At 42.1% G+C, this 19,424-nt stretch overlaps 1 protein-coding gene across 11 annotated transcripts in view; it reads left to right on the plus strand.

Moving 5' to 3' along the window:
* The first annotated feature begins 364 nt into the window (after window positions 1-364).
* Window positions 365-19,424, plus strand: part of LOC117398504 (EH domain-binding protein 1-like protein 1) — a 62,947-nt gene continuing 43,887 nt past the window's right edge. For 8 of the 11 annotated variants that reach the window (XM_059015672.1, XM_059015681.1, XM_059015680.1 and 5 more), the window contains exons 1-5: window positions 366-1,217; window positions 15,479-15,536; window positions 16,479-16,574; window positions 17,798-17,851; window positions 18,626-18,804. In XM_059015672.1, coding sequence (XP_058871655.1) covers window positions 1,114-1,217; window positions 15,479-15,536; window positions 16,479-16,574; window positions 17,798-17,851; window positions 18,626-18,804 — 491 coding nt within the window. In that variant the 5' untranslated portion in view covers window positions 366-1,113. Of the gene's footprint in view, window positions 1,218-15,478; window positions 15,537-16,478; window positions 16,575-17,797; window positions 17,852-18,625; window positions 18,805-19,424 lie in introns of all 11 variants that reach the window. The other 3 variants (XM_059015682.1, XM_059015683.1, XM_059015673.1) reach the window with 2 other exon arrangements.

The following is a 19,424-nucleotide window of genomic DNA, read 5'->3' on the forward strand; positions in this document are numbered from 1 at the left end:
AATAATAATAATAATAATAATAATAATAATAATAATAATACTAATAATAATAATAATAATAATAAAATGATATTACTATGAATTTACCATTCTTTACGAACAACTTATTTTAAACTGAACTCGATTAGAAGTCTTGTTAAACTGTGTCGTCAATAATGTTTTAAATTATGGATGACTGTTGTGTATGTCGAGTCACGGTAGCTCTGAATGATGTCAGGCAGTCGGAGTAGGAGTTAGTTTGCAGGCCGCTCAGAGTTTAGTTTTCACAAAGAACTAAGTCTCAGGAGCAGTATAATATATTCTCTCTCTCTCTCTCTCTCTCTCTCTCTCTCTCTCTCTCTCTCTCTCTCTTGCTCCCCCTCTCCCTCTCTCCCTCTCTCTCTGGGCGGTGCAGCGCTCTGTCACAGAGACACTTCACATTGTTGCCTCGAATTGTGTGAACTTCCTTTTGCTTGCTGTAACAAGACGAACACAAAAATTACAAGCAAAGATAATCAAATCTGTGAACGGGAGGGGCGGAGACATGGGCACCCTCTTCGTCTTCTGGTTAACCCTTTCGGGGACACTCATCTGACAGCTTTATGGCGAGCCGCGGTGCCCTGTTGCAGTTTGTAATTTGCAGAAATCCTACCAGCACAGAACACAGGGGAATAGTTTGCTAATCTCGCCGCCCTTGCTCTGTGACCACGTCGATGACAGATATTTTTTTAGTGGCACACTAGCACTGCATTTAAGGTGCCTTGGATTTTTCCATGGTTCCTCTTATTCTAAAAAAAAAAAGTGTCTGTGGCGTATATTTAAAACACACACACGACGTGCAAGACAAGTGACACTGACGGCAGCTGGATTTCTTAGTGCAGGTGTTGATATGGAGGGATCAAGGTGGACCACAACCTCCTCGGCGGCTTCAAAAGAACTCAACAAGTGCTTTTAAAAAAAAAAAAAGGTTTATTTTTCCATCAACTCATTGCATTAACATGAACGCGGCGTCAATACTTGGAGGGGAGGAAAAAAAAGTTTTTATTTTTTAATTATTTTTTATTAACAGAAAATTAATGTTCCTGAAAAAGTCAATTAGATAATAGTAATAATAATATATATTTTTTTAAAAAAATGACTTCGGTTTGGAAAAGACTTCAGCGAGTTGGAAAGCGAGCATCTAAGTTTCAGTTCGTGGCGTCCTACCAAGAACTGGTGGTAGAGTGTACAAAAAAGTGGTAAGTTAATTTTTAGTTTTCATAACACCGGTATATTATTATTATTATTATTATTATTGTTATTATTATTATTATTATACAAAGGTACTTCGCTCCTTCAGTCAGCAACAGCTTTGTTCGTTGTCTGCTAGAGGGCGTAACTATACTGTCTGTACCCTTAGCTGTGTTTTTGGTTTAGGAGGCCAGACTCGTGTCTTTGTGGTGTTTCTTAAGGAAGTTCTGATATTGCTAACACAGGGTGTAGTTAGGGCGGGGTTTGGCTATTTATCTGCTTTGCTGATTCGTGTGATATTACTGTATTAAACAAAACTATTATTATTAGTATTTATATTGACAAGCTGAACCATTTCCGCATTGCGCTGGCACAGTTGCCACCTTCGTAGCATTCTGGAGCAGGTTAAAAGTCGTGCAGATTAAAATGCATTTTTAATAATTTCAACAGAACCGGAGCTCATATTGTGTTGGTACAGTAGTGTTTATTATTATTAATGTAGAAAAAGCATATATTCATGCCTGCCCTGAACTGGAGGGGGTGAGGGAGGGAGGGAGGGAGCAGTTCAGTCTCCATGCCTCAAACCTACCCTGGGCTGGAGGGAGCACCCTTTCTCTTAGGGGGTGAGGGAGGGAGCAGTTCAGTTTCCATGCCTCAAGCCTGCCCTGGGCTGGAGGGAGCACCCTTTCTCTTAGGGGGTGAGGGAGGGTGTAGTTCAGTCTCCATGCCTCAAACCTGCCCTGGGCTGGAGGGAGCACCCTTTCTCTTAGGGGGTTGAGGGAGAGAGCAGTTCAGTCTCCATGCCTCAAGCCTGCCCTGGACTGGAGGGAGCACCCTTTCTCTTAGGGGATGAGGGAGGGAGCAGTTCAGTCTCCATGCCTGTCTTGGATTTAAGCCCAAGACATACAGTAGCAGACACTACATGTGTCATTTAATATCACACACTAGACCATGTAATATACATCTTATACAACTTGTAAAAAAGAAACACAAAGCAATGTTTTCTTCAAACTTATTTTACTCTCTGATTATTTATTTTGGCTGTGCAATATAAACTGATGTAAGAGAGAAGGGTGGGAAATATAGGGAACTTCCAAACAGGTTGTTGATGATCGGATGGTCTAGAATTTAGGGAAGTTCCTATGATACAGTATAGAGGTACAGATTGAGGGAGAGACAGGGGCTCTGTTACAGTATAGAGGGGTACAGATCGAGGGAGAGTCGGGGGCTCTGTTACAGTATAGAGGGGTACAGATCGAGGGAGAGTCGGGGGCTCTGTTACAGTATAGAGGGGTACAGATCGAGGGAGAGACGCGGGCTCTGTTACTATATAGAGAGGTACAGATCGAGGGAGAGTCGGGGGCTCTGTTACAGTATAGAGGGGTACAGATCGAGGGAGAGTCGGGGGCTCTGTTACTATATAGAGGGGTACAGATCGAGGGAGAGTCGGGGGCTCTGTTACAGTATAGAGGGGTACAGATCGAGGGAGAGTCGGGGGCTCTGTTACAGTATAGAGGGGTACAGATTGAGGGAGAGTCGGGGGCTCTGTTACAGTATAGAGGGGTACAGATTGAGGGAGAGTTGGGGGCTCTGTTACAGTATAATACAGATTGAGGGAGAGTTGGGGGCTCTGTTACAGTATAGAGGGGTACAGATTGAGGCAGAGCTGGGGGTTCTGTTTCAGTATGTAAAGGTACAGATTGAGGGAGTCATACAGTCAGGGGAGCGCAGGTTCCTGGCTGTGTGAAGTTCTTCACTGGGGATTCCACAGGGAGCATTGACTCTGGCGCTGGGTGAGGGAGGCAAAACCAGCAGGGACTGTTTCTCCTCACCGCTCTGCAGCGGCCCCTACTGGCGTGGCGCCCCGTGAGACAAGCAGATTTTTTTGTTTGGTACTTAATTAACCAATACCCTCTTAAACCACATTAGAGCATTTTACAACACCAGGGACCCCCTGGATTGCATCAGACGTGCTTTTAGTTGTATTTCAAGGAAAACCACAGATAGCTGGTTAATGCAATCCAGGATACAGACTGACCACTGCTTGATTTTTAGAGCATTTCACACCACTGGTGACTCTGTGTGGATTCCATAATGTTTTGTCAGGATAACCTTGGCTAGATCATTGGTGCAGTTCAGCGGGAGTCCCCAGTGCTGTAAAATGCTCTAATCATGCTTCACCCTTTAGTGCTTAATATCTGGTTATAGGTTGATTAAATACACTCTAAAGTATTTAACTTGGGGACACTGCTGCTGTACCCTTGAGCAAGGTACTTTACCTAGATTGCTCCAGTAAAAACCCAACTGTATAAATGGGTAATTGTATGTAAAAATAATGTGTAAAAAATAATGTAATTGTATGTAAAAATAATGTGATATCTTGTAACAATTGTAAGTTGCCCTGGATAAGGGCGTCTGTTAAGAAATAAATAATAATAATAAAAAAATAATAGTTGCATTTAAATCAAGGGAAGTAATGTTAAAACAATGCATTAGTAAGACCTCAGCTAGGATATTGCTGCTCTAGAACTAGTGCAAAGAAGAGCAACCAGAATTATTCCGGGTTTAAAAGACAGGCTGAAAGAATTGAATCTATTCAGTCTTGAACGAATAAGACTATGCGGCGATCTGATTCAAGCATTCAAAATTCTAAAAGGTATAGACAATGTCGACCCAGGGGACTTTTTCGACCTGAAAAAAGAAACAAGGACCAGGGGTCACAAATGGAGATTAGGTAAAGGGGCATTCAAAACAGAAAATAGGAGGCACTTTTTTACACAGAGAATTGTGGGAGTCTGGACCAACACTCTGGGATCCTTCAAGAAGCTGCTTGATGAGATTCTGGGATCAATAAGCTACTAACAACCAAACGAGCAAGATGGGCCGAATGGCCTCCTCTCGTTTGTAATGTTTCTTATTTTGTTAACACAGCTGGCACACGGGAGGTGCTTCTGGGAGTCTGAGTCCTTGTAGGAAAACAATTCTTTGGCTCTCCTCTGAGCACCAATCCCTGCTCTTTCTGTGACTAGACATTTAAACTTAGCACAGAGATTCGGATGTGAGGACATCGATGGAAGTAAGCTTAGAACAGAAGGGAGGAAACCCTTTTAAATAGTTATGAACAGAACAGCCTCCCAGGAGAAGTGTCTGCAACACTGGGGACATTAAAAACACAGCGAGTCTGTCCTGGTAAACGAGGTCCCCCTAGCCCGGTGAATGGGGTGCTATGAAGGAGGCTGTGTGGTCCAGTGGTTAAAGAAAAGGGCTTGTAACTAGGAGGTCCCCGGTTCAAATCCCACCTCAGCCACTGACTCATTGTGTGACCCTGAGCAAGTCACTTAACCTCCTTGTGCTCCGTCTTTCGGGTGAGACGTAGTTGTAAGTGACTCTGCAGCTGATGCATAGTTCACACATCCTGTGAGTCGCCTTGGGTAAAGGCGTCTGCTAAATAAACAAATAATAATGAAAGGACGAGCCTTGCTGGGCTGAACGGCCTCCTCTCCTATGTTCTGCACTTTTCGTCGCTCTTTTTGTCCAGTCTCTCTTGATATCAAAGCGTTTCTTTCAGTTCCTAATCTGCGCCTGATCTATATAGCGTATCTACTATACATAGAGAATCACTGGTCCCATTGGGATGGCACCTTCTCTAGCTCTAGTTATTGAGTTTATCAGAAAATTTGTGGACATGGAGTCTGTCTGTGTGTCACTTATCTGTTTTTATCCCCCACTGCAGATGAAATCCACTCGCTTGCCATACTTCACACATTCTGCATATAGGCCTATCTGGAGAGCCGCTTATCTGATTGTGGTGAAACCTGGTATTAACATGATTTAGTTTGAGTTATTACGAGTACTGTGGGGATGATAGGGGGTTTCTGTCTGTCTGTGTATCTGTATCTTACACTTTCAGTTTTGGGGACTCTGACATTGTGATGAAGCATGTCGATGCTAATTCTAATTGTGTGCTGTTGGTACCCGTCATGGCCGTCACACTGAGAGCTGTGATTACAGCCGTGGCGAGGGGTTGGTGTTACTCACAGGCTCGTTGTTTCTGTCCACTCTCTTCCGAAGTGATGTTAAAACCCTTCTAAAAGCTTCCCACGGTCATTTCCCAGTTTTACCCCCATGCTTTTCCCAGTGTCATACTATATGCATAGCTCACCACAGTTTGCCATGCTTTTTACTATCTTTACTGTACCTCTCTATGCTTTACAATGCGTACCTATGCTGTCCCATGCTTTACCATGCTGTACCATTACTACACTCTGCTGTGCTTTTGGGAGAGGTTTTGTATGTAACGTTCCTTTTCTCTCAGTTACTAGTTCAGGGCAGAGCTATTTAGTCTGCTACTGCTCGACCCCGATTCTTGATATGTAATCCAGAACAGATCTATTGAGGTGTGAGGAGAGGCAGGGAGGCAGGGAGGCAGGGAGGCAGGGACACACACATGGAGCTGTCACTAGGCCTGTGAAAGGCTGGCTCATCAAATAAGAGGGAGGTAATTTTAGGTTAGGAGTGTAGTGCAGATCTTGTGACACAAACAAAAAAAAAGAAAGTCCTGGGGGGGGGGGCTTGTTCCTACAGGAGGAAGCTTTCAGCTTGAAAAGAGAAGCACAAACACTACAGCTGTGGCCAAAAGTTTTGCATCCCCCAATAGAATTAACTCATTTTGCTTCATAAAGTCGAATGAAATGTGCGGAATAATGTTACGTTAACATAGTGAATTACACACCCGCCTTGTAGTTTTCTACACACATAACAAAAAAAACGGTCAAATTTTAAAATATGACATTTCGAAATCTAACGTGAAATACTGTACTACTATTATGGCTTCCGGTAGACTTTTGCGATTTTGTAGTTTCTTTGATTTCATGATGTTCAATAAAAGATCTACATGATGTTCTGTGATGGGGTAGGCCCGCTCCTATGTTTATTTGTTATTTAAATGTATTTTGTATTATTGTTGTTGTGGTTTTGGGTTGGCAGAGGAAGCAGGCAATTATCTTCCCTGCCAAAGAGAACACGTGCACAATGCGTCCGTCTTCAGATTGGTTAAAAAGTGTAGCAGCTGAGCGCTGCAGGAATTAAGAGGAACGCGAGAGTGAGAGAGATCCGTCACAAAGCAAGATAAACAACTGCCATCCGGCTGGCTGCATTCCAGACGATGTTTGTTTTATTTTTCGTGTTGTATTTGTTTGTTTGGCCAGCGTGGCTTTTTTGTTTGTGTGTTCATGTTTGTGTGTTCATGTTTTGTTATTTGTGGTTATTTGTTTAATAAATGCGAGTGCATTGGCGACTCACCCCACAGTACTGTTGTGTGTCTATTTCCTAGTCTGGTGATGTTGCCCACCAAGCCATCCTGTCACAATATTATTATTATTATTATTATTTGTTTATTTAGCAGACTCCTTTATCCAAGGCGACTTACAGAGACTAGGGTGTGTGAACTATGCATCAGCTGCAGAGTCACTTACAACTACATCTCACCCGAAAGACAGAGGTTAAGTGACTTGCCCAGGGTCACACAGAGGTGGGATTTGAACCAGGGACCTCCTGGTTACAAGCCCTTTTCTTTAACCACTGGACCACACAGCCTCATTCTCATTTGTTATATATATATATATATATATATATATATATATATATATATATATATATATATATATATATATATATATATATATATATTCATATATATATATTATTTATTGAGTAGCATAATCTGGGGGTTCATGAAGGCATCTGTATATCTGCATGTCAAACTCATCCACTCAAATGGATCTTACTGATGCTTTTCATTTATAATGTACAGACGGGGCGGGGGATGATGTCGCTGACATGCAGAAAAATATTTTAATTCATCCCTCTGCTATAAGTGAGAACAGTGGTTTGGCTTTATTATAAAAAGCCAAAAAGCAAACCCAGAAAAAGAGTGCGTGAGAGAGGAAGATCTACTAAAAAGAGGGAAAGAAAGTCACAATTCATTTAAGATATTTATTATCATCACACTATCATTTGTAGCCTCTGATCAATTATTGAAAATGCACACATATTGGTACCAATGCATTCATTACAGAAAATATGCATTGGTTTAACAGTGCTCACATGATTCTTGCACGCACAAGTAAATATTTAAGAATTATGATACAACAGGGTGTCATGAGGTGTTGCAATATGATAACCTCACACCACATCACAACATCCTGGAGCAACGTAACTTGATTATAAAACAGCATTTATCATCGTTACTTACTCACATGCCTATTAGGATACTGCTGATAATAATTTTCATTGGGTTGTCTTTTTGCTGTTTTCAAAAAAGAGTGTGTGTGTGTGAGTGAGAGAGAGAGGTACTATATTTATTATTCTACAAATAGTAATACTAGCTATTAATCCCATGTGTATTTTTAATATTTTAACTGGACAATATTGGACTGATTATTAAGAAGAGTTGCTAAAGATGCGATTGCTGTGATGTTATTGAGAGAGGATGGTGCAGATTGATTTCTGATGTCTGTTATTAGCTGATTTTTTTTATTTAGTAGTGTGCAATTATTTTAGGCTCAGCTCACCGCTACCACCCCCGCGCTGACTCGGGAGGGGTGAAGATGAACACACGCTGTCCTCCGAAGCGTCTGCCGTTAGCCGACCACTTTTTTTCACAATGCGGACTCACCATGCAGCCACCCAAGAGCTACATCCTAGCCTTGTATTTAATGCATTATGCATTGTTTTTCACTGTATTTAATGTATTATGCATTGTTTTTTACTGTATCTTGTAAAGCGCTTTGTGATGGTGGTCCACTATGAAAGGCGCTATATAAACTGAAGATTGATTGATTGATAGATGTTTGTGTAGAGGGAGTAGTTTGTCTCTGGTTCATTATTTTGTGATGAGGCACTGTGTGATGAGGCACCAGACCACAGTTTAGTTCACATGGAGGCTTCATTCAACCAGTCAATACTTGTATGCCGCACTAGATTGCTCGCGTTTCCTACTGAAATAAAGCAGCGCTAGCAGGCTAATCCTGTGGCTTTGTTCCCGCTGTGGAAAACTGTGGGAAAAAAAACCAACTGATTAGATTTCTTACCAACCTTCATTAACCCCTGTGCAACCAGAGCGTCCCTCATAAAGATTTTCCATTAGAAGCATAGCGAAGTGTAAAAAAGCACAGTGAAAGCAAAGGCGAGCATTGTAAAGTATATAAAAAAAAACCAAACATGCTAAACTATGGTAAATGCAGAGTATAACCATGGGAAAAGCTGCTAATTTGCTGTGCAGATTTCTTCTGGTTAACTTTATAAGGTCATCCCCTTGCATCAGAAATGATTGCTCTTGATCCTTTCTAGACTTTATATATCGTATCGCGATAGGGGTGTGTATCGTTTGTATCGGTATACCAAAAGCACAGCAGCACAGCTCGCTGTAGTTCACAGAGTCGCTCTTGAATGAGGAAGAGGGTGTTTTATAGTTGGTATGAATGTATACCCTCCCTAACTAAATGTTGGTCTTTTCCAAAATAGTCCATCAGTAAATGGTTCTTATTATTCGTCGTACAGGTAGCCCATCAGGACCCTCGCATGTATGTGGATGACTCTGCTAGGCTGCAGTTTGTTGTCATTCCCCAGGGGAGGCTGAGCTGCAGGCACACAGGCTTTCTGTGACTCAAGTCCATTTGAATTAAATCAAGTTTGCAGATCACGAAACCGGTTTTCAACTCTTTTAGAGAGGGATAAAAGAAGTTTATTCTCATTTTTCAAAGCACTTTTTTTTTTTTTTAACCTAAGACAGTGTTTATAAACAGTCGTCTCTTAAGTTTAGTGTACAGGGCTCCATGTATGTTGTGACTCAGAGAAGCAAAACAAAAATGTACACACAAAGAAAATAAAAAAAAAAAGATTTACTTTTATTTTTTGGTGTCACAATATTTGACAAGAATACAATTTTCAACAGGGGCTTTTGAGGTAACTATGGGAAAAGTAATATTTTTTAAAACCACGTTTGACAGTAAACCCGGCCTAGTACGCCCTGTTGCCCTGGTTCCCTGTCAGCCCTATTGATCGCCATGGCGACGGCTCAGAGTGAAAGGTTGAAGGGTGTGGCAGCCATAGGCATCAGCAGCAGAGCTGGAGAGATGAGATAAGAGGCTGGACTGGCAGAGAGAGTGTGTTCATTTCGACCAGCAGCCTCCCATTGAGTCATCGCAATGAGAACAACTCATACTGAATGATTGCAATAGAAAAAGAGCTAAGAAGTCATTTGAAACTCCTTTAACAGAGTTGAAAGGTACTGTACAGCTATGGCCAAAAGTTTTGCATCACCTAGAATTTTAGGATTGAGGCGAGTCGTACAGTCGGGAGCACAGGGGTCCCACAGTCCCCTGTTAAAGGCACGACCACGTGGTGTGCAGGGTGAGTCATACAGTCAGGGCATGTCTTTGTCCTCCAGGGGTCGGTAGCTCACATCCGCTGTGGAGCTCCTGGGTGTAAAGAGACGACTGGCTTGGGGATTGGAGGACAGAATTGCTGCGGTGAGGGAGCTAAATTGGCCTTTTGAAATTGGGAAGAGAAACATCACAGCAAATCAGTGAGTCTACAGTCCTGTACAGTGCAGCAGTAGGATCCAGCTTGCCTCCTTGATCTTAATCCTGGGCACAGCTCAGGAAAAAGTTAGTCTTTTGTATTAGAACACTCGGCCAGTGAAAACAAATATGCTGTCGCACGTCAAAAGGAAGTAATGGAGCCTTAGTGTGACAGGAGCAGCATGTGTTGTTTTGGGGTCCAAATAACCAATAAAATGTGGTTATATTATTAATTTCTTGGCAGACACCCTTATCCAGGGCGACTTACAGTTGTTACAAGATATTAAATTATTTTTACATACAATTACCATTTATACAGTTGGGTTTTTAGTGGAGCAATCTAGGTAAAGTACCTTGCTCAAGGGTACAGCAGCAGTATCCCCCTACCTGGGATTGAACCCACGACCCTCCGGTCAAGAGTCCAGAGCCCTGACCACTACTCCACACTGCTGTTGATAAGTCAGTGATAAGGGGCTTCACCTAAGTTCAGGAGCTGCTGTTCAGTTCTAGGTCTGCCGCAGACATACAGTCCAGATAAAAGTATTGGCTGTGAGGGAGGCTGTGAGGCTGTGAGGTCCAGTGGTTAAAGAAAAGGACATGTAAGCAGGAGGTCCCCGGTTCAAATCCCACCTCAGCCACTGACTCATTGTGTGACCCTGAGCGTCACTTAACCTCCTTGTGCTCCGTCTTTCGGGTGAGACGTAATTGTAAGTGACTCTGCAGCTGATGCATAGTTCACACACCCTAGTCTCTGTAAGTTGCCTTGGATAAAGGCGTCTGCTAAATAAAATTGGCACCCTACACTTACTATAAGATAATTCAAGAAAATACAAACAATTAGTGAACATCAGCCACTGGTTAATATGACAAAGACCAAAATACACAATTTCTGGTAGTTAAACAAACAATTTCCGATGTTTGTTCATATAACACTAGAATGAGGTAGAATGAGCACAGAACCAGGACCAGGGGACACACCGGAAATCAAGTGGAGACAGACTCAGGACAGAGGGAAGGAGACACTTCTTCACACAGAGTGTTGTTGATGCTGAATCCCAGGGATCCTTTAAAACCCTACTTGACACAGTTCTGAATGTCCTCCTCTTGTTCGTTAACTGTTCTTATTCCCTGTGACTGAATGACTTTTGAATGTATAGCTAGCTCTGTATTTCAGTGGCAGGACATACATTTAAGTTTTTAAATACACATTGCATTGCAACATGTTTGCTTGCGGAAGATGTATCCATTGTAATTAATAAAGAATAGAGAATAGGGCCAGGGCAGTGACTCTGTCTACAGCAGACATGGGCAGTGTAGAGCGGTCTGAGCCAGTCTGTTTAGTCTTGAGCATGTATTGCAGTGAAAATGATTGTGGCTCCTGGTGTTCTCTGCAGTAGTCGTGTTCCTGACAGTGAAGCTGAGAAGGATCAGCTGCCACCGAGCGAAAAGCAGAACGAAGTTAAAAGAGAGAGAGAGAGAGAGAGAGAGAGAGAGAGAGAGAGAGAGAGAGAGAGAGAGAGAGAGAGAGAGAGAGAGAGAGAGAGAGAGAGAGAGAGAGAGAGAGAGAGGAAGAACTAAGAACTAGGGAGGAAGAAAGTCACAATTAATGAGTTGAAATTTGATTTTGAGCCCATAACCAGTAATCCTTGTAAAACTCTAACATTCTTTTGAATAGACAGTCTACTGTATGTACAACTCAGTGTAATAATTAAAGCACACTGTAACGTCACATTGTTCTGTATGCTACACTGTGCGTCCAGCCTTTATATTACTGGACAGTTACATGTAAAGCTTCTAGTATTATGCTTCTGTTTCCCTTAAGTGGGCTCAGTGCTATGACTGATAACATGAGTGCTATTAAGTGCAGTGTGAGAGTAACTGCTTGTGTCCCCATTGACTCCCATTATACTGTGGCTGTGACATTCCACTGTGGTGATAATAAGCCGAAGGTGATATATATAATAATATGATGTTAAAGGGATTGCAGCTGGCAAGATAATCAATCTCACCCACTTTACTTTACACCCCATTAACTACACAGGTCTCAAATGTGCAGTTCTGAAAGAAACACACGTTATATCTTAAAACATCATATCTGGTGCCATTTTAGGTTAAAGAAAGTTTCTGTGACTTTTTCCACAGGATATCTGTTACATGTGCCCTTCCTCAGCAGTGTCTTCAAGGTTACTGGCTGAAGGCATGTCAGTCAATAGGGGAAGCAGCTGATTGGTTAAGGACAGGAAAGAAGCCAGTGAAGAGGTGGGGGCAATTTCACCCTCCAGGAAGTGAAAGCAAGACTTGCAAACAAAGATTTCTTTAAGTGTTGCACCAGAAAATAAAAAGACGTCTTCACTATATGTTCCGTTCAAAACGTGACATTTGAGCCCTACTGTATATAACGAATGGAAATGCTAAACTTTGTGTTAGCAATACTCAAGGGAGGCTGTGTGGTCCAGTGGTTAAAGAAAAGGGCTTATAACCAGGAGGTCCCCGGTTCAAATCCCACCTCAGCCACTGACTCATTGCGTGACCCTGAGCAAGTCACTTCACCTCCTTGTGCTCCGTCTTTCGGGTGAGACGTTGTTGTAAGTGACTCTGCAGCTGATGCATAGTTCACACACCCTAGTCTCTGTAAGTCGCCTTGGATAAAGGCGTCTGCTAAATAAACAAATAAACAAATCAATCAAATCAAAGTTTATTTATATAGCATCCTTCATACAGGTGTATCTCAAAGCAGTTCATTTGGTGCCAAGTTATTTAGGGCCTTATAAGTTAATAACAGTATTTTAAAATCAACTCTTAAGATGTACAGGAAGCCAATGCAAATAAGAACACTGGGGTGATAGGTTCCCTTTTTCTGGTTTTAGTTGAGATTCTAGAAGCAGCATTCTGAACCAGTTGCAAACGAGACGTTTTGGAATGCCAGAAAATAACGCATTCCAATAATCAATTCTGGAGGATACAAAGGCATGTTCTAGTCTTTAGATCACACCTACATTTCTCATTTCTAGTACAGGTTCAGAAGATAGTCTGCTGAAATCCAGGCCAAATGATTCAGGCTTATCTAGCTGGTTTGATGAATCCACTAACAAAACCTCAGTTTTTTCTGCATTCAACATTAAGATATGTTGAGACATCCAGCCCTTAATGTCAGTAAGACAAGATACTATATTGGTCTCAAAAGAGGCATCGCCAGGTTTAGACACAAATACAGCTGGGTGTCATCTGCATAAAAATGGACATTCACTCTGTTTGCTTATAATATCTCCCAGAGGGAGCGTGTACATGGAAAATAATAAAGAACCTAAAATAGAGCCCTGTGGAACAGCACAAACTATTCAGACAATGCAGATTTTTCATTCCCAATTAAAACAAATTGAGACCTATCGGAAAGATAAGAGTTGAACCAGGATAAAACAACTCCAGATACACCCACAACACTTTTGCAGGCGACTGATTAAGATAGCATAAGTTACTGAGAATATTAGATTCTTCATATTATTTATTTCTTAGCAGACACCCTTATCCAGGGCGACTTACAATTGTTACAAGATATCACATTATTTTTGCATACAATTTCATTATTTTTTATACTATTACCCATTTATACAGTTGGGTTTATATTGGAGCAATCTAGGTAAAGTACCTTGCTCAAGGGTACAGCAGCAGTGTCCCCCACCTGGGATTGAACCCACGACCCTCTGGTCAAGAGTCCAGAGCCCTAACCACTACTCCACACTACTGCCCTGGTGATATAGGGGGTGTCTGTATGACACAGTTACATTTTTACATTCATCTGGAGAATCGCTTGTCAAATTGTAATTAAACAATCCGTTGCTAATTCCTATTGACCTCACTGGTGGTAATGAAGCTACATTTAAACCCGATCAGACTGCCGAGAGTCGAGTGCAGTGCAGCACACCTCAATCCTGCCCTGTCTGCTGCTCAGTCCTGGGCCTGTCCCAGTATAAGCACAGGCTAATTCTGCAGTGTCTATGATCAGGGATAAGTGGAGGCGCCTGTGAGTGTGTCAGAGGACATTCTTTAGCACTGAGAGTATTTCAAGCTGGAGCTGCAGTGAGATTCCTGTGTGTCTGTGTTTAGGTACACTAAGTGCGTTTGCCATGCCCATGCTGTAATTATTATTATTAAGTTGATATAGTGGAGGAGCTCGTACAAACAGCACATGTTTCCATATATCTAGAGACCGCTGATACAGTTTTCATGGAATTCAATGTTAACATTATTTAGTTACTGACAATATCAGAGGGTGTCTGGCTCTCTGTACATCTGCCCATCGCCCCATCACTCTTACATGTTTGCATCTATCTGTTGAACCGCTTATCCAGTTGTTATGAAACTTGGTATCAACATTATTTAGCACCATCTGTTGAGAGTCTCCGATTCTGGAGGTTCACGGAGGCGTCTGTCTGTTCATACGTCCATCTGTATGTCACCCTTTTTTATTGCCTGTATCTGGTGAAGATCCGCTTATCCAGTTGAGATGAAACACTTCGTTGCATTTCTGTTTCTGTACTGTTCTGTACATGCTGTTGATATACACAACTTTTTCATCATTTTTTGCTGAAAGGGGAGTGCAGGGGTCCCCGAGAGTCTGCCCTGGTAAAGGCACGGCCGCGTGGTGTGCAGGGTGTGATACAGTCAGGGGAGCGCAGGGGTCCCTGAGGGTCTCCCCTGGTAAAGGCACGGCTGTGTGGTGTGCAGGGGGAGTCATACAGTCAGGGGAGCGCAGGGGTCCCTGAGGGTCTTCCCTGGTAAAGGCACGGCTGTGTGGTGTGCAGGGGGAGTCATACAGTCAGGGGAGCGCAGGGGTCCCTGAGGTTCTCCCCTGGTAAAGGCACGGCTGTGTGGTGTGTAGGGGGAGTCATACAGTCAGGGGAGCGCAGGGGTCCCTGAGGGTCTCCCCTGGTAAAGGCATGGCTGTGTGGTGTGCAGGGGGAGTCACACAGTCAGGGGAGCGCAGGTTCCAAGTTCCCGATCTTCGCTGGTTATTCCACAGGGAGAGCATGGCTGTGATGGCTGTGGCACTCCTGTGGGTTAGGGAGGCACAGTCGTCAGGGTCTGTTTGGTATTTACTGTTCTGAAAGGGGATGTATGTCGCTTGCTGAGGTTCCTGGACTCCTAGGAGGTTTAATACAAGGGGTTTCTTATTCTAGCAGCATGTATTCGTCTGTATGGGTGCTTGTAAGGTTGCCATCTACTGGTAGAACTTTGACATTGCAGACAATTTTAAAACAAAACAGGTACAGTAGTACAAGTGATTTGTCATTTCAAATAGAATATGGACAAAAATGCGGGGGAAATGTGAAAATATACATGTATACTGTACAAAATATAGACATGTATTGTAAAAAAAAATTGATGTATTTTTCCCTGAGCCAGGCTACATCTTTCAGGTAAGTTTCAAGTATAATTATAGTTAATATTTTTTAAATCTCTCTCTGTCATAAAATAAAACCGGTACCCCCATCACCTTAAAGAAAGGAGAGTTCCTCTGTAGAAAGGGTGTGGATTATTTCAGACCTCTTTGCGTTTGCCATTTATCATCTCTGTTACATGACCCAACATGAGCACAGTCCTGCTTGCTGCTGAATGCATTTCACACAGTGTTTGTTCCAGTACTGGATCCCGGCGCTAATGTGAACATCTGGGTCTTCTCTTTGCAGGCAGCCAGACAAGCTGATTGTTGTGTGGACTCGGAGAAACAGACGCATCTGCTCCAAGGTGTGTGACTTACAAACAGAAAATACTACACATGCAGCGATTCATGGATCGCTTGATCACTGATTTGCCATGGCTGTTATTTTACAAGCCTGAATTAAACAGTTAAACATTCACTGATGGACGAATCACCCGGGTGCCTCACATCCCTGTATGCTATATTACCAGCACTGACCTTTTCACTTACATTGGAAGGCTTTAGTCAAGTGTCTTGTTTTTTTCATCATAACGTTTTCACAATGATTGGATTTGAAGGCTCTATTTTTTTTCACGGTTATCATTGCTGTGTAATACGTAGTCCCCCGAGGCAGTTCCTATTTCTGAAAGTATATATATATATATATATATATATATATATATATATATATATATATATATATATATATAGTATCACTTAGAAAGAAATAAAGCAAACGTTTGCCTTGATGCACTACCTGCTACACTTAATCACTTAATTTAGGAATCTGGTTTGGTTAGCTTCCTGTAAAAATTAAAATAAATTAAAAACTGTCTAATGCAGAATTTGATTAAACAGAAATTTAAAAAGAGATCAAAATGTGGTTTTAAACATAAACTTATAAAAAATAAAAAAGCTAGTTTGTAGAAATAGAACAATTAAAAATAGTCTATTAAAAAACATTCATAACATTTGAAAGGTGAGAGAGGGATTAATGAGAGACAGCTAAACGGATGCTGACTGTATACCCTGCATGTAAAGCAGTAAACGGATGCTGACTGTGTACCCTGCATGTAAAGCAGTAAAGCTTCAGAAGCATTGCCTCCTCTGATCCCCATTGAGTTTTGCATACAAGCTGTTTGTTTTGCATTTGAGTCCCCCTCACTGACCGTTGTCTGTTTGTTTTGCAGTTGAGTCCCCCTCACTGACCGCTGTCTGTTTGTTTTGCAGTGTAGTCCCCCTCACTGACCGCTGTCTGTTTGTTTCAGCCTCACGGATGGCAGCCGGGCATTAAGAACCCGTATCGGGGCATGGTGGTGTGGCCAGTGCCAGAGAACGTGGACATCACTGTCACGCTGTACAAGGTACCTCACAACACAATGCAATACAATACACACTGCAATAGCGCCTTTCATCACAGGGATTCCTTCTTCAGTTTCAGTATCTCCCATATGATATTTATAATGTACATTTTTATTGCCTGCGTGCAATACTTTACACTTTTCTCTATTAAATGTCATTTGCCATGTGTCTGCCCAGTTCTGAATGCTGTCTAGATCATTTTGAATGACCTTTGATGCTGCAACAGTGTTTGCCACTCCTCCTATTTTTGTGTCGTCTGCAAATTTAACAAGTTTGCTTACTATACCAGAATCTAAATCTAAATGCTATGGTAAAGCATAGGCAAGCATTGTAAAGCACAGAGAGGTCTGGTAAAGCATAGGCAAGCATTGTAAAGCACAGAGAGGTATAGTAAAGCATAGGCAAGCATTGTAAAGCACAGAGAGGTATGGTAAAGCATAGGGAAGCATTGTAAAGCACAGAGAGGTATGGTAAAGCACAGGCAAGCATTGTAAAGCACAGAGAGGTGTGGTAAAGCACAGGGAAGCATTGTAAAGCACAGAGAGGTCTGGTAAAGCATAGGGAAGCATTGTAAAGCACAGAGAGGTATGGTTAAGCATAGGGAAGCATTGTAAAGCACAGAGAGGTCTGGTAAAGCACAGGGAAGCATTGTAAAGCACAGAGAGGTCTGGTAAACCAGGGTAAACTGCTGTATGGTAAATGCACAGTATAAACATGGAAAAAGTGTAAAAATGCAGTGCAACAGTACAGTGGTAAACTTTTATAAAGGATACATCCATCTGAAACTTTGTCGTATCAGTTAGTTGTCGGATATCGGATGGGAATAATGGGAATGGGATCATTAAGCACTCTGTCACCCCCGCTCTCTCTGTGTTCTGGATCCAGCTGTGCGGAGTCATTTCCTTAGCGTTCCTGCCAGGGCACCAAGCAAACACTCTCACTTTAACTAAGGAAACGAGTCACCCAGCGTCCATCTGAAACATTGTCGTATCAGATATCGGATGGAAATAACTACACATTAAAAATTGCGATACTGTTGAATTATTCTTATTTAACTAGATATAAAAAGGAATACACAGAACAGGGCGCTGTGTGAGAAACAAGCTGATTTTCAAGGTCGGAGCGGACAGGAAGCCCACAATAGTGTAGTGGAGATCAGCTTGTATCATAAAGCCCTCACAGCATGATCATCTATATACAGCTAACAAGATCACTCTGTCTGCAGGACGCACATACAGATGAGTTTGAAGACAAGGACTGGACCTTCGTCATTGAAAACGTGAGTCTCCTGTGTTCACTTCCCTCTGGTTCACACTGCACTATACTGCAGTTTGTGATCACTTTGCCCCTTGGAGCTTGCAACACTTTAGGTCTTAAACAGTAAGTAGCGAGGTTCTGAAAAATCTAGCGTTACCCATCCCCAGGTGCTGCTATAACTGTTTAAATAACTTACCTGTCATTTATCTTTTCATTGTTAACATCCTGACAACTTTTTACACTTATAACTTTAAAGTCTGTTTCAAAGCTTTTTTCAAAATGTCTGCTCTAGTGCCCTGATAGCGTCAGGATTATTGCCCACATTGTTAAACACATAATACAGCAACAACGATCCGTGATGTGGCACAGAACAGAAAAGCCAGAGCACTTGTTGTTATGTTTTTTACTTTTGTATTTATTTTTTAAACATTCTTCCTGCAGTGATATGGAGGACAGATCTCAAACCCCCAGTGCACTAGCAGACATTTTGAAAAGAGCTTTGAAACAGACATTAAAGTTATAAGTGTAAAAAGTTATCAGGATGTTAACAATGAAGAGAAAAATTACAGGTCTGTTATTTAAACCGTTGTAGCAAAAGTGTTTCTAGTCTAGTTTTAAAAGCAGCAGCAGTTGGTGCTTGCCTTACAGATCATTCCACAGTTCAGGTGCTTTATATCTGAAAGCTCTGCCACCTGTGTTCTTTTTCTGGATCTGGCGAACAGTAAGTAAGCCGGCACCCAGAACAGTCTGCATTGTACAGCCCTGTTTCTGAGGCCGCTGTGTGATTGCTCTGCAGGAGTCGAAGGGACACCGCAAGGTCCTGGCCTCGGTGGATGTGAACATGCGCAAGTACGCCAGCGCCATGCCCACCCAGACTGACCTCACACTCAGACTCAAGCCGCTGTCTGTCAAGGTGGTGGAGGCCACGCTGAAGCTGTCCTTGTCCTGCGTCTTCCTGAGGGAGGGCAAAGCCACGTGAGTGAAAACTGGAGCACAGCCACAAACAACACCCTTAGAGGAGTCAGGCACAGTCACGTTGCACGTTTCACATGGTTATGCATTTACCATAGTATGTCATGGTTTACTATGTGCTTTAGTTAACCATACTTCTCTGAGCTTTACAGTACCTTTACTTTAACATGTGGTCACTTTGCTTTATTACACTTTGATATACTTCTGCTATGGGAACAATGCTTGAATGAAGGGCACCAGTGCGGAGTAGTGATTAGGGCTCTGGACTCTTGACCAGATGGTCGTGGGTTCAATCCCAGGTGGGGGACACTGCTGCTGTACCCTTGATCATGGTACTTTACCTAGATTGCTCCAGTAAAAACCCAACTGTATAAATGGGTAATTGTATGTAAAAGTAATGTGTAAAAAATAATGTAATTGTATGTAAAAATAATGTGATATCTTGTAACAATTGAAGTCGCCCTGGATAAGGGCGTCTGCTAAGAAATAAATAATAATAATAATGAAGGAATACGGTATATTAAATAAATAGCCTTACTCTGTTTAGTTATTCCTGTATATACACTAAGTCAAACATTTTTTTTTCTGATAAGAAATGTGTCTAATGTTTGGATAACGTTTAA

The sequence above is a fragment of the Acipenser ruthenus genome, chromosome 51 (assembly GCF_902713425.1).
Source record: "Acipenser ruthenus chromosome 51, fAciRut3.2 maternal haplotype, whole genome shotgun sequence".
Taxonomy (NCBI): Eukaryota; Metazoa; Chordata; class Actinopteri; order Acipenseriformes; family Acipenseridae; genus Acipenser; species Acipenser ruthenus.